The sequence below is a fragment of the Perna viridis genome, chromosome 1 (genome assembly GCF_037379345.1).
Source record: "Perna viridis isolate PV_CMFRI_1.1 ecotype Kerala chromosome 1, ASM3737934v1, whole genome shotgun sequence".
NCBI classification, from domain to species: Eukaryota; Metazoa; Mollusca; class Bivalvia; order Mytilida; family Mytilidae; genus Perna; species Perna viridis.
Window position 1 is genome coordinate 24,171,490 of NC_142445.1, and position 25,372 is coordinate 24,196,861.

At 32.9% G+C, this 25,372-nt stretch overlaps 2 protein-coding genes across 3 annotated transcripts in view; both read right to left on the reverse strand.

The window, feature by feature from the left end:
- The window catches only part of LOC148627880 (voltage-dependent calcium channel subunit alpha-2/delta-3-like), a 149,917-nt gene extending 136,725 nt beyond the window's left edge, over positions 1-13,192 (reverse strand). Inside the window, exon 1 of the mRNA XM_088581053.1 lies at positions 11,864-13,192. Coding sequence (XP_088437179.1) covers positions 11,864-12,024 — 161 coding nt within the window. The 5' untranslated portion in view covers positions 12,025-13,192. The remainder of the gene's footprint in view (positions 1-11,863) is intronic.
- Positions 13,193-20,453: 7,261 nt separating this feature from the next.
- Positions 20,454-21,842, reverse strand: LOC148627883 (uncharacterized). Of its 2 annotated transcripts, none has more exons than XM_088564694.1 (3): positions 21,461-21,842; positions 21,002-21,112; positions 20,454-20,750 (listed from the first exon to the last, which is right to left on the reverse strand). In XM_088564694.1, exons 1-3 carry the CDS (start codon positions 21,729-21,731, stop codon positions 20,578-20,580), a joined length of 555 nt encoding a protein of 184 aa, XP_088420820.1. In that variant the 5' UTR covers positions 21,732-21,842; the 3' UTR covers positions 20,454-20,577. The 2 variants fall into 2 exon arrangements, with proteins under 2 accessions (XP_088420820.1, XP_088420822.1); XM_088564696.1 differs by having other exon boundaries at positions 21,041-21,112; positions 21,461-21,815.
- Between the last annotated feature and the right edge of the window lie 3,530 nt (positions 21,843-25,372).

The following is a 25,372-nucleotide window of genomic DNA, read 5'->3' on the forward strand; positions in this document are numbered from 1 at the left end:
ACAATAGAAAGGATAAAATTCCATACTATAATTTACAGATTTCATTAAACATTTCCATTTATTAAAACCAATGAGTAATACTGAATATTGAAATATTTATATTGTAATCAAGCTATTGGAATTTTGATTTTAGTTCAATTTCTTTGTTTTTTATCAGTGAGGCAGTTGAAGTTATTAAGCCAGCATAGTTTTTGCAACTCTTTGCCTATTTGAATATTTTTTTGGATTAATTGTCACTAAAAAATGCAGAGCTGTCGGTAGGAGAGGTGGACATTATATTCAAAATTTTGGCAGTTTTCATGCATAATACGTCTCTACACTTAAAAGCCACCATACTCAGTGACAGGGGATGTTCCAGTTGTTTAAGCCCCATTTATTGAAAATATTTTAACAAAATTTGGGCAAAAATTAGCAATTATAATAGCCTAGAACCCTATCAAAATCTCTGGATCTATGATTAATACCAGACGTTTGATAATGAGACATACAGACAAATGAAGAAAGAAACACAGAACAATCAGGTTCACTAACAAAAACTCAAATGTGACTCTAAACTTCAATAGTCCATTTTTAATATGACGTGGGTGTACACATGGCCCTATTAAGTACCCTTAAAATATCAAGTACCACTTGAAAGTAAAATGCTGTTGTCATAAAACTATACATGAACACTCAGTAAAAACAAGATTCCCCACTCAAGGACCTTGACTGAGGAATTGAATGACAGATTTCATTAATCATTCATGAGATTTACCAATAAAATCTCAACATCAAACAAAACAATTTATTGCCTTTTTAATACCATCAATGACAACTATGGATAAGGATAGCCTCAGGCTATGTATCAATGACAGACAGATGTCTTTTCTGACAGGCAAGGATGAACTTTTTCCAATCATTCCAACAATCCTGAACTGGGAATGATATTAAGTATTTCTATATTTTGGGATCATTTTTCAAATTATGTCTTTTCACAAAAGGCTGGGATCAAAAAGTACATCCACAAATTCTGTTCATTTGTTCGACCTATATACATTGATTTTATGCTTTCTAAAAAATGCCACATGGTTTTGTCAAATGATCATTATTGCTTTTACTTAAATAAAAGATTCTTCCATGGACTTAACAGAAAGTCATAAGTGTAAAATGTATCAAAATAGCATTTTTTACATGGTTACTAATACAATCAATTTAGCACTTAAAACTTTATATATGTAAAAACAACCACTGTTTCTACCACTTTATTACAAATTTAATCTCAGTCCCGTTCCAACTCCAATCGTTCATTTGGGTATCAAAGTTCAGTACAAAATGGAATCTAAATTATTATATCTACTATGCTATTGCCAGATTAAAGTTTCATTTTAACCTGCAGGTACCAATAGATTCATTACAAGTCTCTTGTAACAGTAAGATGTAATATTATGAAACCTGACTAAAGTAAATCCTGTTCAGTTAAGACAGGTGTCTAGATTACACAGGTTCTAAATCAACTAAAAATGACATTAAGAGGACTTCAAAAGGTGTCTTGTTTAGACAGGTTTCCATTTTATATAGGGTGTGGTTTAGACAGGTTTTCAGTTTATAAAGGGTGTTGTTTAGACAGGTTTTCAGTTTATATAGGGTGTGGTTTAGACAGATTTTCAGCATATACAGGGGTTGGCTTAGACAGATTTTCAGTTTATACAGGGTTTAGTTTTAACAGTTTCACAGTACTTGTCATTATGAGTCCCCCTCTACCAATTTCTTTTTGCCATGCAGCAGTAAGAATGCTTAAATTTCCACCAACTTCAGTTATTCTCAGTAAATAGTTATTGATACATTCTGACCTGCAGAAATGCATTTATATTTAACTACTAAAGACACACTCTAGTTAGGAAAGTCATTATAGTAACACTTCCTACTAAGAATTTCAAGGAGAAATCCACAGGAAGGTTCAAAGAGCAAGAAAGACAATATTAGATGTTTTACATGTAATGATTTTATTGAGGAAAACAATCCTTGAAAAAAAAGAAAAAAACACTAATAGATATCATAAAACCCATAAAAAGTCAACCCAGTCAATAAATCTAGTTGAAAAATTAGTGTTTGGTGTAATTTTCTCCTTTTAAGACGAGTTACAGAGTCGTCCATTACATCCAACTAAAACTGTTATTTACATAAGAGTAGAAATAAATGAATATCTCCGTTAACAAGCGGAGACAAAATAGCATCCAACAGACTGGTCTATCCAGGGAATATCATCACAAATAATTAACATATAGTTGTTAATTCCATCCAAGTTTTTTCCTCAGCACAAGGGAGTTATCCATGATGATAAATTCTTTTAGCTATATTATTTACTCTGAAACTTCTGACTTATGTTTCACATAGAAGCAAATCTCATGAGAGGGGTGTTGTATTTGATATTTAACAAGAACATTAAGAAAAGGACTCTTTACATTATTTTCAATGTTACCTATGATAAACAGAGCTACTTGTACAAAAAATACATTCAAATACAACTTATGTAAAATTGTTATATTAATGATGTCTACAGACAAGCAGGAATATGTGAGACCTTGGTATTACACAAGCAGAGCATCTGTGTTTTGAAAGTTCAAACAATCACATCCTTACTGCTGACATCATTTCCTATATACATCCCATCAGAAAGATTTTTATTCATTTATGTTTTGGCAGAGAGTCTACATTATGTATGACATCCCTGATAAAACATTTTACAGTACATACATTGATGATGTTCATGTTATATTTGAGAAAAAAAGCAGAAAAAAAAAACATGTACTGGTATAGCTTTAGTTGTAAAATCCCTATTTGCTTGTTTAAAAAAGGCATAATATAACTCCAATTGAACCAAATTGCATGGAAATTTCTTTTAAAGCCAGCATATAGACAGACAGACTGACCTATTGAATTCAACTCAGGATCCTATTGTAGATTTCATATAAAAATAATGAAAATAACAAAGTTTCTTATAGAAATTGTTTAATAACGACTAGTGGCAAGTCTAAGTATATCACACACACACACACACACACACACACACACACACACACACACATGCATACACATACACACTCGTTTGCAGTCAAGCTGATCCAGGGGGTAGTTCTGCCCACCCCCTTCTGTAGGAAAATTTTCAGATGATCAAATGCACACGATCACATGATTGCCTGAGACACCCCTCTCTTTTTCCTAAATTTCCCTGCACAGAAGCCCCTAATATAGTAGAAAACCAATTAATTCACCAGTAATCCATTGCCAAATGCCAATCAATATGAATAATATTTAACCAAATTAAACCATCTTTTGAAGTATGACCAGATGTATAGAAACTTGACCAATCAATTTTATGATAACCTCATCAGAAACCTACAAAGCCTAGCCTAATCCAAAGAAAACATCAAACTATCTAATATCAATAGCCAGAACAGTTCAGATGAAAAATATCCCCTCAAGACAACACATCCTTTCATATATGCAGGCATCTTGTAGAGAATTCAATATTTTTTCCACTGATTGTTGTGTATAGGATCATATAAAATGGACCAAAGCAATTTGCGCCAACAGTCCTTAGACAATTTACCAGTAATTATCGACTTGATCAATTCCCAAATTTTTCTCTAATGTACCATAAAATGAAAGTAGATATTTCTTAAAAACAAGTCTTTCCAGTATAAAATATGATTTTCTTGTAATTTTTCCTAAAAGATTTGGCTAATTGTACATCATTTCCAACCAAAAGGATAAATTAAGTGTATACAATGATAGAAGTTGTCTATACAAAGAAAACTAGAAAATTATTACATCAAGACAAGAGAATATGAGACACATTAGAAAATAGACACATATGGGAAGTCAATAAAGATAGTTAATTCAGAATTCATGAAAAACAAATACTGAAAATTACAAATCAAATAACCAAAATGAAACTCATTATACCTACAACCATAAACAGTCATTATAAGAATCATGCAAATTCTGTAATATATGATAAAACAAAAAAAAAAGGCTACACATTTTTAATTTTATTATTAAGTTGCTTTATAGATCTATATAATGGACTGTATAATCATTCATTCCAATCTGTTTGCTGATAGGAGATAGTCCACATGGAAAACCCAATAGTTTCTATCGAACTTTAGTGTCATTTACAGAGTTATTTCCCTTTACTTTGAATTCTATAAAACTTTTATCTCATAAGAACACAGTTTCTACAAAGAGCCACAAAATATTTTCTGTTTACACAGCATTTTAAATAGAATATCAAAAATTAAAAAAAATGTAGGCTTTCCAATCATGTATCACTTTTTACATGATTTTTAGCTGGAGTGCTACTTAAAATTTGGGTGCGACAAGGGTTTTTATCTACATTTCCTACTTCCTTTATTAAACCCTGGGATTGGTTTTGACATTTTCAACAACACATAAATGGTCCCTAGTTAATTATTTAATTGCGTTACAAAAAAGAACGGATATCATGAAATGTAACAAATGCACCAGTGTATAACCTAAATACAATACAGTAAATACTTTTAGAGATCATCAAAAAGTCTTCAATAAGTGTATACATGCCATTAGTTTTTTTTTTGTGAGATAAATCATAGAACCTTCAATTCAGAGTAATCAAGGGAACCAAGGTTATAGCGGTAATCAAAAGAACGTAATCCAGGGACAAAGACCAGACATGGGCACATATACAACCAGCTCTAAGTAAGCTCCAAAAATGTAATATAATCAACAGTAAAAGAATGTTGACAATTGTTCAAAAATGAATAAAAAGTATCGGTAACATCACGACACAAAACACATAAATGACCAACATATATTAGTTGTGGACAGAGACTTGAAATCTGCAGTGGGGTTATACAAGGCCTTAACTAACCCCTTTTAATGTTAGGTCAGAAAAGAAAATGACATCTATCTGACCTGTGCATTCAGTCAATGACATCTATCTGACCTGTACATTCAGTCAATGACATCTATCTGACCTGTACATTCAGTCAATGACATCTATCTGATCTGTACATTCAGTCATTGACATCTATCTGACCTGTACATTCAGTCAATGACATCTATCTGACCTGTGCATTCAGTCAATGACATCTATCTGACCTGTACATTCAGTCAATGACATCTATCTGACCTGTGCATTCAGTCAATGACATCTATCTGACCTATACATTCAGTCAATGACCCCACAAGGTGAGATCAAATTGCTCATTTTTTATGTTGTTTTTGACTTTAGATAATCTAAGATCATACCTGTTAACCATTCCACATTAGGGGTAGACGCCTATAAAAACAATATAAACAAATTAGAATCTCCCAAATAAAAAAATAAAATTCCTGGGAGGTTTTCAGTTAAAATTAAGTACTATATTTTTTTTGTGAAAAATACTAATAATCTGCCACATGAAACAGTGTCAATTGGGGAGATTCTCCCACACGAACTGTTCCAATGGTTTACAGGCATGTAGCAAAGTGAACATCAGGTCTCCTTTCTAGTTGTTGGTTTCACTTACACATGACAGCTCTAGAAGCCATTGGCATGATCAGTCCTTAATTAATGAGTCTAAAATTGGCCAAGGAGTTAGTTCTGAGTGTCCATCATTACCCAGAAGTGTACTTCCCAATAAAACAAATGTATCAGAAAACATAATTTAGGTTCTGCAAGCACAATGGAAAGGCTTATGGTAGATTTTACTTTTGTATATGGCCAAATAAAATTAATAAGTAGATTCTCATATTCTCAAGCCCCTAAAAAATTGACGAAAAATTTTCAAAAATTGGGGTTGAAATTTTTTAAAATATCACGATTTTTTTTACAGCAGTTTGTAGAACTGGATACTACAATACACAAATCTTAAATTTCTTGGTGACAAAAAAAATGTTTCTTTTCAGAAACTGATGTGGCTATGGATTTATAACATATCTATACTTCAGATAGCTAAAATTAGGCTGGCAAATATCTGAAAAAAATAAAAAAATAAAATCCACCAACTCACCCCCACTTTTTCTGAAGGTTGGTTGAGAATCTATCATTAAAGTTTACTTGACCTGACTGAAATTTGACCTAATAATATCAACAAAATGTATAATGAACTAAGTATAATCAGAGATTAATCTGGGATTGATGAAAAAACTTTACAAATATTATCATATGATACATTATAACATTCAACAGAACTGGTAACAAACAATGTCTCAGTTCAATTCATTATTACTTGTCTCAAAAAATACCAGAAGTGTTTAGTTTCGCACTCATATGACCTGTCAAAAGGCCTAAATCATTCTTTAATAGCAATTAGGTACCATAAAAATAGTTTTTAGCAAATTACACATGTTCTTGTTTAGTTGTTAGTCAAAATTTCATCATTAAGTGATTTTTGTTTTTTTATTCATAGACTTCATAAGGTCATCTAAGATTTCAATTCAATTAGATTTCGTCTGAATATTGTTGAGGCTTTACCAAACAACAAAAAATATGTAAACTGGTACCCAATGAACAATAGTTCTTCTACCATAAGAGCAAGACAATTAAACAATAATCATTTTCTAGACGTAACATATAAGCCTAATATAATTGTAGTATTATGACCTAAATACTTTTAAATCACATAAGGGAAAAAAAAAAAGAAAATTAGTCCTTTTTCCTCAAAGCAGTTCTTCGAATTCAATTAGATAAATCAAGACTATGGATGTCCATGGAATGAAGATACCAGATGTTACACTTCTGGATCATCTGATGTCACTCCAGTTTTTTTCTGTATGCGTTTTTATCGCAAGTGCTTTATAGTTTGTTGTGTGATTTTTTGTTTTTCGTTTACATGTAATTATGTTATATTTCATTTGCTACCGTGTGTACAAGATCATCTGTTTCCTATTTTCATGTTTAGGTTACGAACTTGGATTATGATGTCTCCGCAATGTCCTAATTTTTTACGATCGGTATTATTTTTTTTTTACCAAAGTATCTTAAAATGTTCATTCATTAAGTCCCCTTCTTTGATTCACAGACATTGCATGACAAAATCAAAAGAGGTCAACAAATGAAAAAATCTATAGAAATCAAAACAACTGTTTTTCACTTTCTACTTCCTTCAACCATAAAAAAGCCAGACAATTAACACTGATAAGGTTAGGAGACCATTTTATGAGTGGAAGTAAAATTACAACAAATTACCTCCCCTTAGTGTAGGTGTTTCTCATGGAAATTGATTAACTTTGTTTCCTATCTGAAAGTTTAATGGCCTGAGACACTTTCTAGCGTCTGCAAGTCACATACAATAATCTGACCACGAATAGAAATTTAAAATAATTGGAAAATTGTGTCCCATGTGTGTTAAGTGGAATAGCGCAGTTTAACATGCTCTAATGTTGGCAAAAATGATATTAAATGCTTTATTTCAAAGATAAATGGAGCTGGATAGAATTGAGGGAAACATATTCCATTCACACTTCAAAATGACACTATACTGATTAAAGATGAAAAAATAGATAAAAAAAATCAATCAATTTTTTAACACACAAATATCATGAATATGTAGCCAAAATATGCAAAAGCATTTAAGGAGGTAGACCTAGGGTAAGGGACATGACTCTTGAAATCAATGTTATGTTTGTATCATATTCAATTTCACCACGTCCATCAAGCTTTCATTTGAAACAGAATCAAATCAATACAAGTTACTTTGATGCTTACATGACATTGATGTAAAATGCTGAATACAAACGTTCCAATGATTCATAAGAACTGCGTCCCTTACCCTAAGCTTACCACCTTAATTCAAAAAATTATCTCAGCTGTTAAGTCTGGAGATATTTGGTGTTCTTCGAGTCAATATGATAGAATCTGTTTCCTAACTAAGAATTTATTTCAAGTTCAATTTATCTTTCAAAATCATGAATGTACATGAATGTACTTTTGAACACTGCAGCAGAAATTTTGTGTCTAAGGTTTAACAAAACAATGATAAAACCAGCAGAATAGGCAAAAAAATCATATGCCTGTTTTTTGCTATCCTACCTACTCTATTTTTTTTGTGCCAACCCTAAACGTCTTATAGCCATTTTGGCATGAGCACCGTTAAAGTCTAGATTGTTTCCCCATTAACTCAATGTTTTTTAAAAAATGAAATAATTTCCCTAGCTACTTACTCTATTTTTTTTTTTTTGGCTGGTAGTAGGAAACAGATTACTATTTTTTTTGGCCTTACTGATTATTTTTAAAGAGTCACCTGTCTGTTAAACCCTCTCATATATCAGAGAAATACATTGTAGATGCAACCTTAGTAACCCTCTAACATCAGTAAACTTCTAATTGTAAAGCATTCTATATTTTTACAAACAAGGGCATAGTGATAATAAAGAAATTACATTCTATTATGCACTACAGAATAGCATAATGTGGTTGAATTTATCAATAAGCTCGTTTGTTACCGCAACAGTAACGATAGTGGGATGATCATTTATCAAGCTCATTACAATAGGAATGAAATGATTTGGAATAAAACCCTAAAGTACATAGAAATGATTTCTAAAAAGATGAAGTTTGTCAATAAACCTAGAATTTTTTTTTGATGAACTAACACTGACAGCCAGTATAAAATATGTAAATATTTGAAATTGAATTTGACAAAATCATCAAATCTAGACTTGAGTATATACAGCTGTAGAAAATTGTCGAAAATATCAAACAGAATTTGATCAACCATTGTCAGTAAATTTCTATTATAAGTCAATATAGGTAACTTTTACAGTTAAATTTCAAGGAAGAGAAAACCATAAAATTTGGTAGGTAGTCTTAATATGAAGAAGTCAAAGAGTGCACTACAATTCTAGAAAAAACCTCCAAATGAATTTTTAATTCAACCCAACCCTAAAAAGTCAGAGACAGTTTTCTTCAAATGATTCAATATTGCTGAAATCAATATACAGTCTGTCAATGAAAATAGGAAGAACTTTTTGTGGAATGTATTTTACCAAGGATGAATTCACTTCCGTCACCGTAGCAGATTTGATATCCAGATAGGTGTGCTTGTCCATTATAAGGATGAATAATGTGTCTTACTGACGTACAAAATGGACATCAACATTACATTGCCTTATTATTTGCTGAGAACAGCAGTGAGTGATAATCCTACAGAATTTCCTGCACTTCTCAGAAGCAAATCCTTCACATCAAGAGTTTTATAGAGAGCCCTAAACCCAAATAATTATATCTAATGCCTTTATTTTTAATCAGTTTATGCAGAAATAAGGCTGCATGTGATTAAACGGAGACATTTGCTATGGCTAAGAATTTAATGTTATTCTAAGTATAACTGTATACAAAATTACAGATGTTTGAGAAGCTACAGCTCTTTAGATGGTTTGTGTATAATATATCATAAACTTAGAAAGATGAACATTTATAAGAATATATGCATTATGTCTTCATAAGAAATGATGAACTTATAACTAAAATGACAGACAGAGCAATTTGTTTCATCCCTTCCCACCTTCAAAATCAGTTTTGTTTGTAATGGTATCTTAATAAAAAGAAATAAATTTAATTACGTTGAACAAGAGTACAAATACACAATGATGGAAGTCATACTGCTATATGTATTTTTCAAACTAATAAAAAAAAAACAACATTTAACCAATGCATTTTTTTCACAAGATATGAAATTATTCAGTCAATTAACGTCAATGGATTTCCAACACTCCCCTTGCTAATGAAAATTGGAACAATTTTAATGACTCCACATATGGTTTTAAACACAGAAATTGCTTTATGAATTGAATTATATTTCAATTCATTAATTGATGATGTCCAACTGCTAATGTTATTACCAATTCAATGATGACTTTCTGATTTCTAGAATATACCTACTATCAAAGTCTCAACATTCAAATGGCTCCAAGAACATTAGTTAGACTTTATGATGAACGATTATGGCAAATTTCACTAATGCATGGAGTGGATTTTCCGTAATTGAGGATAAGAATGGGATTTAGAGCCTATTTCAAACCAATATTTTTCTAATGGAATGTGAGTTTTATACTTACTAGGTAGCTTTTTTAGTGAGGTTAAGTATCTTTATACATGAAAAAGCTTCATAGTAAATGGATTAAAACAACAAATGAGATTTGGACAGGAGATTCAATTTGAACACCACTTCGTATTGTTTTCCTTTAATTCTCAAACTAAAACCAAAAAGATTATGTTTTTTGTAAGTTCTATATGGGATCAAGCTGGCAAACCATGTGTGAATCCAGGGTTTTTTTAAAGAGAGGCCGAATACCTTATAAACCTTAGATTGATATTAGTCTGTGTAGGATTATTTTTTCCGGTGCCTAAGATCAGTAAATCATCTGGAAAAAATATACTTTTCAAGAAAATAAGATACACAAATTTAGAGGTTAAATTTTGTAAAAGAAATGGTGAAGTTAAATGTAATGGCAAGCTTTAAAATAATGTTTCCAAATCTGTGTTTTTTTTACAAGTTTCTATAGAACAGCACCAAGCAGAAATTGGGTTTTAGTGATTAAACTCACAAATCAAAATTTTACTACTCATGGCAAAAATAATAACATTTCAGGTAAAAACTTTCAGCAATTCTATGTATCCAACTCATAAACCCTATGCCAAGCAATACCAGAACTTTCAAAAACCAAGGTTCTGACTCTCATAGAGATTAATGCTTTAACATATTATATATACATAAACCAGTTTATTCTACAGATATTAAAACATTTTTAGAAAATACAAGGTTGAAGCATCTTATTCTTGTGATAAGCAAAAACATTTGATAATTGTGAGCTAATAGATATAAATATGGCAATTATCACAATGAATAATATTTAACAAAAAATATGATTATATGAATATCTGCCAAAATTTGAAAATGTACGTCATAGTTTTCATGCATAAAGTCATCAGCAACAAAGAAAACTATTTCAGAGGCCTTCAAATTCCTCAATGCGTTGTTTCTGGATTTTTTATGACAAAACAGATCTGATGCACCCCTTATTTGAAGAGATATAACACAATTACCGAACTGATAAAACCTAGGCAGTAGTCAACAGGAAAATCTGTATAATGGCAATATTGAATCATGGGTTATAAATTGTGGTCAATATTGTTGTTTGCAAAATAAGATTTTGGAGCTCTCTTACGGGGAATGGCACAAATAGTGACACGTAGTACTTATGGATATGCAGTAAAAAACTGAACATGTTTAGAAAAGTAGAAAAAACAAACTGAACCATGTCTCATGCAAAGTCTTAATAAATTGAAAACCTGTACAAAAAGATAATAGTTTCAATGTAGTTTGAACCTTATAAGCTAATCCCCATCTTTTACCAAACAAATTACAAGTACATGTAAGTACAAAAAAATACAACCCATAAAATTGATTTTTATTGCTATTAAATGATTATATGTAACATTTTTTTTTAAAACTACGAAAAAAATTGATATCTAGCAATTTGTTCACTTGACAGAATTTGCAAAATTTAGCAACCAGGAAAAGTAATACATTTACAGCACTTCAAACATACGTATTTTCACGATAGCTTATTTTTGCAATTACTTATTTTCGCAATTGTTAATTTTTCACAGATTCAATCAACTAAACATATTTGCAGGTATCAATAATCACTGTTTCAAAAATAAGCATGATATAGTGTTAAAAATCAATTTCGCGGGTACTATTTTTAGTGCTTTTCTGTCCACCCCGAAAATAGCAAAAACTGGTACACCACAGAAAGTAATACATTTTCAGTATTTGTCTTAAAGGGTTTGGTACTGATACAAGTTATAGGTATATGTACAAAAATTCAAGAAAACAAAAACATTAAAAAGACTTACTGGTCTTCGTCTAGTTTAGCAGACGGGGAAGGCGTAATTCCATCTGTGTTATCTATGTTTTCATAATCACTATTTGGTACATAATAATGGGGTTGATTGTATATCTGATCAAACAACACTAAAACTGAAAATACATGTAACCACTTCATTATTCCATTCATTTTCGATGGTGTTTCCAAGCGAAATTCACTTTCACAATATAAAGCAAAAAACAAAAATGTAGCATGTAAAATATTTTGGTTGACAAATCCAAAATATTTTGAAACTCTCAACACTACAATAGGAATGTGAGACTAAATCTACATCAAAGTTTCTAATCTACTGGCAAGCAAGAGATTGTAAACACATTACATTTCTTGTCTGTAGAATTAAATCTACTGAAAATATGGAATCGTATTTACGATGGCATTAGTTTACAGCATTAAAACATTGGCAGGTTTAAAGACGGAGACAGGCTTCAGGCAGAAAACAGATGATTTCCGATATCATGTAATTATGGCATCATCTGCGATATAATAACAGCTTTAAAAATATATTCACAAGACAGAGTATTCTTGATTAAACTGATGGAAACATGATCCTAATTTGCCCTGTTAAAACAATCCAATCTTTAAATTACTCTTCAATAACTTGACAGACAAGATAATATTTTCAATACAAATGAGAATGCTTAAAATCGATCAGTGCTAAACAACCAATGTACTCCACAAATAAGCTTAAGTAGACGAAATTGCAAGTTTATAAACTCGGTACCGCACAAAACAAAAACAAGCAATTCTGTGAATACTTATACTATTGATCCAATATATATATGTATTAGTCAAATAGTACAAGCTAGTGATTATCCATTTTGTTATCTTCACCTATCGAACATTATTCCATTATATATAAAATAAATTTTCTGTACACGATCAAAATTGCTGATGTCAACACTAATGACAAAAATTATTAACAGATAAAACTGCACTTTTGATTCACTTCCCTAGATGAAATGATACATAGCACTAACTGCTAAGAACAGTTTCTATCAGGATTATTCAACTGTTCAGTCTGAAATCTATCCTTGGAAACTGGTCTCCACATTTACGATGTGGGATTTAGAGATCTGATGGAAGAGAAACAGAACTTCTCTAACTATCAACAATTATACATATTTGATTAAATTTTCAATAGTTATTAGTAATGTTACACCACACACATGAATGATATTATTGATTTATTGCTCTAAGAAATATTGATACATTGGAGCCGATTGTCTTTGATAAGACCAATTTTTGTCCAATGAATAATTGATTCATTTCTTCCTGTTTTCCTCACCCTAATTACATGGACAATAAGCAATATTCCACTCTGTCTAGTGGTGTATCTAATTAAATGGATTAGACCCCACACCTGTCCATTTCTCACATTCAGTCTACTAATATTTGTACGTGGTGCCTGCCAGACATGGACTAATTACAGAGATTTGATGATTTACACAATCAATATCAGGTTTTCCATTAAACAGTTGAAATCAAAACAAATCATGTCTTTATCAAAGCAAGAGTTAATCTATAAGTTTATAGACAATATAACATAGGATCTATAACAATATTTTAATTTCTGACTGGAATAGACCAGTGATAAAGCCAGAGATCTCTCAACGTACATGTAGCATATGATGAAATAAATTCAAAATAATATCTATATCAATCTATTGTATTATTACAAATTTAACAATATGTTCTAAATAAATTGCTTTTTGTAATGGCATTTGCTGTTTGGAGAGACATTGCCACTAAAAGTTTAAGTAATTGATTATGTCAAAAACTCAGATAATACAAGAATGGCATATTGCATTTATCATTTTTTCTAAAATTTGTCACATTTTACATTCAAATATAAAATTTTGTGTTTGATTCCTTTTCACACTTTTTTAAAGAACACATTTTTTTTCAGCAAAATCACAAGCTTCTATGAACTTAAGTAGCACTCCAGCTAAGAATCATGCAAAATGTGATTCATGGGTAAAAAGCCTACATATTATAATTTTTTATATTTTGTCTGAAATGTCACTAGTAAACAGAATTAACATATGGTTTTTCATATAATCTGTGCTCTTAAGAGTTAAAAATTGTATAGAATGCACTGTAGATTTCAAAATTAAGGGAGATAACTCTGTAAATGGCACTAGAATCTACTAGATTTTCAATGTTGATTATCTCCTAAGAGCAGGCAGATTTGAATGAATAATTACACATTTCATAGTATACACCCATAAAACAACTTAATTATAAAAATATGTAGCCTTTTTAGGGTGTATCACATTTTTCACATTTTGCATGATTCTTACAAAGACAGCTACTTAAAAACAAACCCAGATCTCGTGGGTACAATTTATTGATAAAATAATGATACAATAGAATTTGACAAAGCAAGCGTTTCTATTATGACAGAACAGAACATATAAGATTTTTTCATATCATAAAACAGTTTCAACTTACTTGTTTTTTAAGTTTCTTCCAGAGGGGAGTGGGCTCATCAATTGACAGGATGGGAATGTATACCAATATATTTAAGGCGGGACACAGACCGCAGAATAATATTTTTTCACTAAAGAGAAAAGAAAATTCCTACTTGTAAAATTTTTGTTCGTATAACATGTATATGCACTTAGTTAATTGAAACCAGTCTTACACTCCTTTCCTTTGCTTTCTTTAAATATAAAGAATTGTATACTTTCCTGTGTGTATCAAAAAAATTTACTTCTATTCTATGTATTGTTGGTGTTGAGCTGGTACTAACCTTATCATATCCGATCAGATATGCATTGGCCTGTAGTCCCTCTTTCATATAAGACAACATTCACTTGACAGCTACAACAGAGAATATTGAGATAGTAAATGAGGAAACTTGTGACATTCTGACAATTCTAAGGTACTAAAATTACATTTTTTACTAAACAACTCCTGAAAAATGTTCTACCTTGGTACATACATACATGTATGTAAATGTATTATGACACATTAAATTCAACTTTTACCTTAGCCTAATTAATGGTCATTTTAGGCCAAAAATAATAATACTCGTTTCCTGCTACCAGCATTAAAAAAAATTGGGTAGGTAGGTAAGGAAAATATTTTATTTTTCAAAACCGTTTTTCTACTGAATTCTTAACTTTAATGGTGCTTTAGCCAAAACAGCAATAAAATGTTTATGATAAGGGCAAAAAAAAAATAGGGTAGGTAGGGTAGCAAGACACATAAAAAATTTTTTGGCCTAAGATAAGAAATATATATGATCAAATTACTAGGTTTGATTCTGCTACATGTAGATATTGAAGGCTTGTGTTAATTTCTCTCATGCTCTGCTTTACTGATCTAGTAGAAGTTGGTTCAATCCCTGAACACATACATGCAACTATATGACAGAATGATGACTGATGATTGAATGATGGCTGACGGATCAAAAACTGACGACCAATCTGATCGCTATTTTTGTAAAATTAAAACCTACCATATAAACTTGAATGTTGTATTTGCAGGTCAGAATCTATCATCCTCATTTTAACAAAAAATGTTGATTTCAAACTTACATGTTCATATAAATACATCACATTTAATATAATTACACAATGTATGAACAAATAAAAAATGCAACATATATCAAAAAGGGGATTCAACACCCTGAACATTATGTATCTATCACTGCTAACCACTGGACTGAGAGACCCTGAACATTATGGATCCATCCCTACTAACCACTAAACTGAGAGACCCTGAACATTATGGATCCATCACTGCTAACCACTGAACTGTGAGGCCCTGAACATTATGGATCCATCACTGCTAACCACTGAACTGAGAGACCCTGAACATTATGGATCCATCACTGCTAACCACTGAACTGAGAGGCCCTGAACATTATGGATCCATCACTGCTAACCACTGAACCGAGAGACCCTGAACATTATGGATCCATCACTGCTAACCACTGAAATGAGAGACCCTGAACATTATGGATCCATCACTACTAACCACTGAACTGATGAGGCCCTGAACATTATGGATCCATCACTGCTAACCACTGAACTGTGAGGCCCTGAACATTATGGATCCATCACTGCTAACCACTGAACTGAGAGACCCTGAACATTATGGATCCATCACTGCTAACCACTGAACTGAGAGACCCTGAACATTATGGATCCATCACTGCTAACCACTGAACTGAGAGACCCTGAACATTATGGGTCAATCACTGCTAACCACTGAACTGTGAGGCCCTGAACATTATGGGTCAATCACTGCTAACCACTGAACCGAGAGGCCCTGAACATTATGGATCCATCACTGCTAACCACTGAACTGAGAGGCCCTGAACATTATGGATCCATCACTGCTAACCACTGAACCGAGAGACCCTGAACATTATGGATCCATCACTGCTAACCAATGAACTGAGAGACCCTGAACATTATGGATCCATCACTGCTAACCACTGAACTGTGAGGACCTGAACATTATGGGTCAATCACTGCTAACCACTGAACCGAGAGGCCCTGAACATTATGGATCCATCACTGCTAACCACTGAACCGAGAGGCCCTGAACATTATGGATCCATCACTGCTAACCACTGAACTGAGAGGCCCTGAACATTATGGATCCATCACTGCTAACCACTGAACTGAGAGACCCTGAACATTATGGACCCATCACTGCTAACCACTGAACTGAGAGGCCCTGAACATTATGGATCCATCACTGCTAACCACTGAACTGTGAGGCCCTGAACATTATGGATCCATCACTGCTAACCACTGAACTGAGAGACCCTGAACATTATGGATCCATCCCTGCTAACCACTGAACTGAGAGGCCCTGAACATTATGGATCCATCACTGCTAACCAATGAACTGTGAGGCCCTGAACATTATGGGTCAATCACTGCTAACCAATGAACTGTGAGGCCCTGAACATTATGGGTCAATCACTGCTAACCACTGAACCGAGAGGCCCTGAACATTATGGATCCATCACTGCTAACCACTGAACTGATGAGGCCCTGAACATTATGGATCCATCACTGCTAACCACTGAACTGATGAGGCCCTGAACATTATGGATCCATCACTGCTAACCACTGAACTTTGAGTCCCTGAACATTATGGATCCATCATTGCTAACCACTGAAATGAGAGACCCTGAACATTATGGATCCATCACTGCTAACCACTGAACTGATGAGGCAGTCTGACACTAGAAGTGACATTCACTTTGAACTATGTTGACTACTAGCTCTAAATCACCAAACTGAAAATAGCAGACCTGAAATAAGTGTACTTAAGTAGAGCTATTAAAATAAACGGCAATTAAGTTACAAAACAGTCTAGGAGAATGGGATAAATTTGTTCAAGTTTAAAATTTTCTTTGAAATACCATCATATCTTAATTTTTTCCTTCATTCTGTTTAGACCGTCCCAAGTAAAACAGTTCATATACTAAGTAATTCTCTTATAACATTCATGTGATAATACATGTAGATCTTGTAGTCACACATGTCTGTACGATTTCCTTTCTTCTGTTCAAATAATTCGTGTTTACACGTCGTGATCAAGAATATGAGTCATAACAAATAATTACCAACAGAACATTATCCTTTCCTTTTCAAATTGTACAGACTTTGTCTACCGGGATACACCTTCACGACAAATGTAAGAGGGACACAATTTGTTGGGGAGTGAAACGAGAAGTAAAACCACTGGGCTAATTTGGAAAGTTCTTATGGATGCGCACCGTGGAGGACTGCGAAAGAAAATGGATGAAACGAGAACAAGAATACATTGATTCTCAGTCAGAGTGGGTAAAGGCCGTATGGTCTTTAATTTTGAAACGAATGAAAGTTTTAAGTAGATCAATGAGTGTCAATTGCAATGCTACTGTAACACCAGTTTTCAAAGACCCCAATGTAGCAAAAACATTATCTACTACATGTACATGACAAATAGGTTGTCATACAAGCAGACAAAGCCCAAAACAACATTGTTTTTGTCTGCGAAACGTACTACATTCAATGATTATTATCAGAGGTAGACGTAGAAAATAACAGCAGTGATAAGACCGATACTGCTACTACTCTCCAAAGTAGAGATAATGGAAAGCCATAAATGATCTGTGCTATCCTCTCTCTGGTCTCTGTACTAAAGACGACAATTGCGATTCACCTATTCAGTCTATGTGCTAGATTCCTAAACACAAGAATCCATACGAACAACGTCACACAGCTGGATCTGCAAAATGTAACACCAAACCTCACACCTCAAAACTTTTTTATACTCACAGCTGTCAAAGAAGGTCTACAGTCTTACCACAACACTTGTTACTCCCGTAGAGGTATTAATTAAGTATGGACCCTGAAAAATTCGAACGATATTTTGGAGACCCTCAATTAAAGATTATTATTAGAATATAATAGCATTAAAACCTATGATTTCTCTACACTGTATACTTCTATTCCCCGTACTCAGTTAAAATCCCGACTCAAAAACATTATACATCGTTGTTTCTCCAAAAAAGATGATACACATAGATACAAATATACAGTTCTTGGTAGAGTTTCCTTATACTTTGTAAAACAAATAATTCACACTGTGAATTATACAGAAGATGTTTTCAAAATGCTGGAATTTTTTTTGGAACACATTTGTCCAATGTGGTGGACGCGTTTTTCAACAAACGATCGATATTCCAATTGGAAGAAATTGTGCTCCTCTACTTGATGGACTATTCCTTCACTCTTATGAGGCTAACTTTATGGCTGATCTGATCCGAAAGAGAGAACATCTTTTAGCTAGTTCATTTAATCTCAGTTTCTGCTATATAGATGACGTATTATCGTAAACAATCCAATTTCGGGGATTTGATACAGTCATCGGATCTACCCCAAAGAACTTAAAATAAAGGACACTACAGACAATGTGAAGTCAGCATATTTTGACCTACACTTAGAGATAGATGGTAAGGGAAAACTATTGACCAAACTTTACGACAAACGTGATGACTTTTCATTCAGTATTGTCAACTTTCCTTTCATCTGTGGCAAAACATCCCTTCAGTACCTGCGTATGGATTTTCATATTACAATCACACGTTATGCCAGAGCTTGCAGTAACTACGCAGACTTGCTGTATCGCGCTAGACTTCTTATAATAAGGCTGCTGGTACAGGGTTATGTTGCAACAAAACAGAAGTCATCACTACAGAAGTTTTATGGTCGTCATCACGAACTCGTGGATCGTTACTGTGTATCCATCTGCATCATGAAAATTGATTTGTTCAACGTGTCATAGTTTTCTTTTCATCTTTCGTCTACTACGGAATTGACATTTTATGAGCAACTCGGCCGTTGTTTCTAGAAAAAAACAGAGGACACTTACCCTACCGGTGCACCTGGTCCATGCTACCAGTTTTTGATGGAGTCAGAGATGTTTATTTACTTTTGTTACTTTGTATGTATCATTTTAGTTACTTTATGTTCTTTGTTGTGTTTGTCCGTTTTCCATGTCTGGTCTTTGTCCCTGGATTACATTCTTTTGATTTGCGCCAGAATCTTGGTTACTTTGATTACTCCTTCGATGATTAAATTGAACATTGGAAATACTGTACTCAGAGGTTCAAATAATGTTTATGTAGCCTGCATCTTAGAGTCGATTAATATCTATAGTCGTGCCTATATAGTTATGCGCCTGCCATATAAACTGTCCCACATGCAGTGGCAAAAAGACAGTGGGATAAAACGATAAACTCCAAAAATGCATCTTTTTCACAAAGACATTCACCCAAAAATGTCGTAAAAAGTGCCTACGGTACCAAAGAAAGTCTGAAAAAAAGTTTATTTATCACCTCTCATATCTACTGTAGACATGGATTTTATAGCTGAAAGCTATAAAAATCCTCAGTAAAATCGAAGAATTAAAGTCCCAGATTATCATGGTCTTATGCAAAACTCAGTTTTGGGATCAGAGTTTGATAAGTTTGCCGACGTGAAATGCATTCATCTAGACATACATGTGTACATGTAGTTATATAAAAATTATAATGCACATAATTTGACAAGAAGTGGATCAACCGACCGACATAACAGTCCCCGTACTAAAATTATGCATAAACTATACGGCATTTACCTACATGATGTATGCTAAAAACCCCAACAAATTAAACAAACAGAAAAAAATTACATGCTGTGAATTTCTATACTGATCCCTCCTCTTGATTGATTGATTGTTGTTTTACGTCCTAATTGTAAATATTTACATTTTAGGACAAGAACGTTTTGACAGATCCTGCTTTCTACTAGACTGATACACTGAGTTGGATTTTAATGTGCCAGCTCAAATAAGCAACACCCAAAAGGCAGTCACGTCTCTCCACTCGGTAACATTATTTTGCCTCAGAACCATCCAGTCTTAAATGCCACGTGCACTTGGTGGAGACCAATTTTTGCCTATTTGAAAGTATTAGGCGACACTCGGTTGGGGAGGGGGATCGAACCCATGACTCCCCTGCGCTCAAGGCAAGACCACATAGATTGTACAGGAAAATTCTTAAGAAGGTTGCGTAATAGGCATTTTATTAGAATATAACAAACAAACAAACAATAAAATAAACAGATACCAATATAAAAGTTTATTGAACAAATACGAACAAAATTAACTTTACACTAATAAGTCTTTTTACGGCTGTTTTCCTACTGTATTTTTACTTGCATTATTTTTCTTCATTGCTTCCACTTTCTCTTCTTCTTTTCTCAGTTTTGATTCTGTTTTTCTTATCCTTTTAAGAAGTCTCTCTTCTCTCCTTTTCATAACTGATTTCCTTTTTTCTTCATAATCACGACCCATTTTTCCTAGTACAAAAGTATTCATATGCTTCATATGCTCCGATTTAAGTGTGTCAATAAAATTGTGTGTATGTTTGTGTGTTTAACCATTCACCCCATGCGGCTTGTAAATTTAAATAGTCAAATTATCGTTCAAAGCTGATTGTACTTTTTTGATCAGCGCTCATTGTCTCATCGATATTCATTTTTTTTTTGCGATCGATGCATTTGTATAATAAGAAGTAATGAATTTTAATTTTAATATGGTGTCTAATAACCTTTCCATATAGCCTTGTTTTTATTGATAGACAACTTACTCTTTTCCTCTAATACACCTTGTCTCCGTATCTCAACCATCATCCTCAGTTCTGCTTTTGTATAAATGGTATCTGAAATTACAATTATTCAGAAATTAAAACAAATATATTACTTGGGCAAAAACAAGCAGTCACGCTTTAGTCTGAATTTCTTGACAGATAGACTGTTATCGGTACTATGTTTTGCAGACTAAGTACAAGTTTTTTTTAGACGCGACCATCCTTCACATTTCATTAAGTCCAGTGCGCTATATGATGTTGCCAAATTAATCGCAAGAAGTTTGATTCTTCAGGAATGATAGAATTAATTATTAACAAATATAGCCTTGATTTTCTGATCATTACCATTAATAAATTTACTAGCTAAACATCAAATGTTCAGTTTTGGCCCTGTTGATATGCCCATCGGGGTCTATGTACCTTGTTTTATGATCTTTGTAGGAACTGATATGGCTGGTAATATTGGTCTCCTGTTTAGTAATCGTCTTTCTGGGGCTACACCGACTACATTGAAAGTCGAGCCACCTGGTTTCGTCCTTATCAAACCTAAAGACTGGAGCTCATTGACAATTTCTTCATGTTGCCTGTCTTCTTCTGTTATACCACTTTCTAATTCATTTGGTATAGGTATAACTTTGTTTTCCCACCGAAAACATCCACCACAATTGCATTTCCTGAAAGCTGCGCCCATCTTGCTCAGATTAGTCAGGAACTGCACTCCTGTATGTTGCTAACGACAGAAGGTTTTATAGGTCTGTGACGTTTTCGACGTTTTTATGAAAATAAGATCCGTGACGTCGGGTACATTTTCAATTTGTTGTTGTATATTGCATGAATTTAGTTTTAAATATTCTCGGAACGATTTTCAAGGCTACATACTGTTGTTTACATTTTTTTCTGGGGGCTTTATTTCACTACTTTCATAGTTTTAACGATCACTTCTTTCACTATCGTTTGTCGGCAAAGTTATAGATGAAATTAATTTGGCTAACAATCTCCATCACAAAAACGTAACCGACAAAATTCCCCCAAGAATACATTGATTCTCTGTCAGAGTGGGTAAAGGCAGTGAGGTCTTTAATTTTGAAACGAATGAAAGTTTTAAGTATATCAATGAGTGTCAATTGCAATAATGCTACATGAGTTTTCAAAGACCCCGATGTATCAAAAACATTGTCTACTCTATGTACATGACAAATATGTTGTCGTACAAGCAGACAAAGCCAAAAACAACATTGTTTTTGTCTACAAAACGTATTACATCCAATGTTTATTATCAGAGGTAGACGTAGAAAATAACAGCAGTGATAGCACCTTAGCTACATTGCCATAAAATGTTGTTTAACGATTGTTTAAAACCATCCATGTCCCATACACGTGATAGTTAATGATTAAAATTTCTGCTTATTTTCGAAATGTGTATAGTAATTAGTAATGAACTAGTTATGCTCACTTATAGTATTATTTTACTAAAGAAGTTAACAACAGAATTGATACAGTGAAACCTATTCTAATCGAGCCTTGAATAATCTGAAAACCTGGCTAAACAAGACATTTTCCAACGTTTCTTTTCATATCAATTTTAATGTACATAGAACCTTAGTTAACAGAACACCTCCATAAATCGAACACATCTGACGGCCCTAAAGTGGCTTGGTTTAGACAGGTTTCACAGTATTTGACCTAGTTGCCAATGTATATTATATAATTTCAAAATGAGCATATTGTCCTAGGGGAAACACATGCTAATACAAAAACAAATAAAACAAAAACAAAAAATGTTGCAGGAACCAATTATAATTTCAAAAATAGATTTTTATCGCATATAAAACATCGCGGAAGTGTTAGAAAACATTGCATTTTTTTTTCTTTTCTCATAAATGAGTTATGAGCTTTCAATTTCTGCAAATTTCAATGTAACAATTGGTCGATATATGTAGATACAAAACGTTTTAGAATTCAGCGAAAAGAACGGTTTCATGTATGTTCAGAATAGATTCTATTGATGTTAATAAAACATGAATTTTCACCATGGTGCATGTTTTTCCAAGGGTTTTCAACGATAAAGTTCCGGACAGTATTTTTAGTACAACACAAGAGAAATGAAAAAAAAAGCTTTATCCTGAACCTTAATTGGAATGTGGGATGATGCCTAAATATTTAATACATGTATCAAACAAAATTGAAAACTGTGGCAACGCAAACATATAGCCCCGTTCAATACAATAATCTAAGTGTCGACTAATTGTACAAAAGATTATATCATAAAGTAATCATGTCACAGTGAAGTTTTAAGAAGCGAACTAATGACAGACTGACGGGCCAGAAGAACGAATGCACTTCCAAAACTATAGATTTATACATATTTAACATCTTTTGCGGATAGAATACTTAACGTGATGGCAAAAGTTTTTTTTCTTAAATGGAAACTGCATTCCGTACCTTTAACTGTAAGCAAGACTTTTTAGATGCGCTGTACCACTGCAATGTCCCACCTGCATTATTTTGAACTTGACTTATTAATAAAGTAAATACGAAGTACATGAAGTTACGAAGTATACAACACATATTCTGTAGCTGTGGATTCTAAGGTTAAGTTTAGATTAAATTTTAAGTTGTAAAACCATACTTCCTGAATTAATAAAACGATGGTAAAAGCATCTATATAGCATTGTTCATTCATCCAAATATGATTTTATTAAAGGAGAGAGAATATCTACGCGCCATTGCAATGCACAAAACGGATAAATAATAGACAATATCGGCCGATTTATCGATTATATTCCGTCCATAAAGACTATATCTATTCGGAAGATCGTTTCTATTATTTTGAAGTCGGAGTTTTGAAGCTATTTCTTATCCCTAAGGCCCAAGTTCAAAGAGAACAGAAGTCCCGAACTGGGGAGATATAATACGAGTTCATATAGATTATTGAGACCTTTGATAATTTAAAGGTGTTCCACTAGCAATAATTTTTAAGTAGAGAGAAAATTATGTCTAAGCACGACGAAACTATACCAAACGAAATAAATCGATAAAAAAGAAAAAAAAAGCAAATTAGAGAGAACAACTTTACAAAAAAAAAACCCAAAAAAAAACAACATAATATAGATAAACATCTTCATCTGATATTACAGAGAGAACGTAATCAACTTCCTTAATTCTCTCTGCATGTCTAATGATTACCCCTAAAAATAATATACTAAGTAACAGCAAAAACAAAAACATGAAAGTTAAAAGTAAACACACAGCAAATTACAACAAATGAAAAATAAGCAAAAAAGATATACTTAAAAACAAACAAACAAACAAACAAACAAACAGAATAAACAAAAATCCAAACAAACAAGCAAATAAACAGAATTATTTATAAAAAAAAATTCAATAAATTAAAATTTGGCATAGATTTATGGCACGTGTCTTTGATACGGTCTACAATCTCTATCTAAGAGTAAAGTACCTCTCTGTCTAAGAATTAGGCAAAACATAAGTATGGTGTGGCGGATAAAGAAAAAAAAAACACACAGAGATTTTATTGCATCGTAAAACCTCATGAAATGGCCATAAAAAATGTTTGTAATTTTTTTTTAACATGATGTGTAAAATTTAGTTGAAGTGCACCATCATCATGGACAAATGGCGTGACTATTTCTCGTAATTTCTCCTTATATACACAGTCAAAAAGTATCTATGTCACAGATGCATGAAGATATATTTAAAAAGCTGTTTGGTTGTTTTCTAGTTGTACTGAATAAAACCTTTTTTATGAGGTTTTACGATGCAAAAAAATCTGTGTGTGTTTTTTTTTAAATGATGTCCCGCCCATTGCCTTGATTTGTCAGAATATCTGTTACGGCCGTCTTCTCATATGATTCTTCTCTCATTTCACGTGTTACCATTCTATTGGCAGAAGTATATGCGACACAGATAAATAAATTCCACATCGTGCCATGCAGAAATTATTAAGGATTCATGATGGTACATGATCTGTTATAAACCGTATGTTAACCCACCTTTCATTTTGAAATGCCTTTAACAATTCTTGACCATTTCCAACTTTCCGGTTTTTACCCTGATATTGCCATTTGTTTTACGGATTTGCTTTTAGACTTTTTCTTTTGACTTTTGATATTTAGATTTTATCAGTTCGGTAATTTTGTTATAATTACCCGTCGTTTACTCTATCTCAATCTCCTCTTTAGACCCATAACCGATTTGACTATACATATCACTCTATATCTCATAGGAATACGGAAAACCTGACCGCAAACCATAATGGTGCACCGTGTTGGGAAAGATGCCACGTCCCTCGCACGTTAAAGAACCCTGCTG

What these genes read in the sequence shown, in the direction of transcription:
- LOC148627883 (XM_088564694.1), bottom strand. Translation starts at nt 21,731, where the DNA reads ATGGGCGCAGCTTTCAGGAAATGCAATTGTGGTGGATGTTTTCGGTGG. An exon ending in TACAAAGATCATAAAACAAG is followed by an intron (nt 21,113 to 21,460) that starts GTACATAGACCC and finishes TTGTAATTTCAG; the next exon opens with ATACCATTTATACAAAAGCA. An exon ending in AAACAAGGCTATATGGAAAG is followed by an intron (nt 20,751 to 21,001) that starts GTTATTAGACAC and finishes CTTTTGTACTAG; the next exon opens with GAAAAATGGGTCGTGATTAT.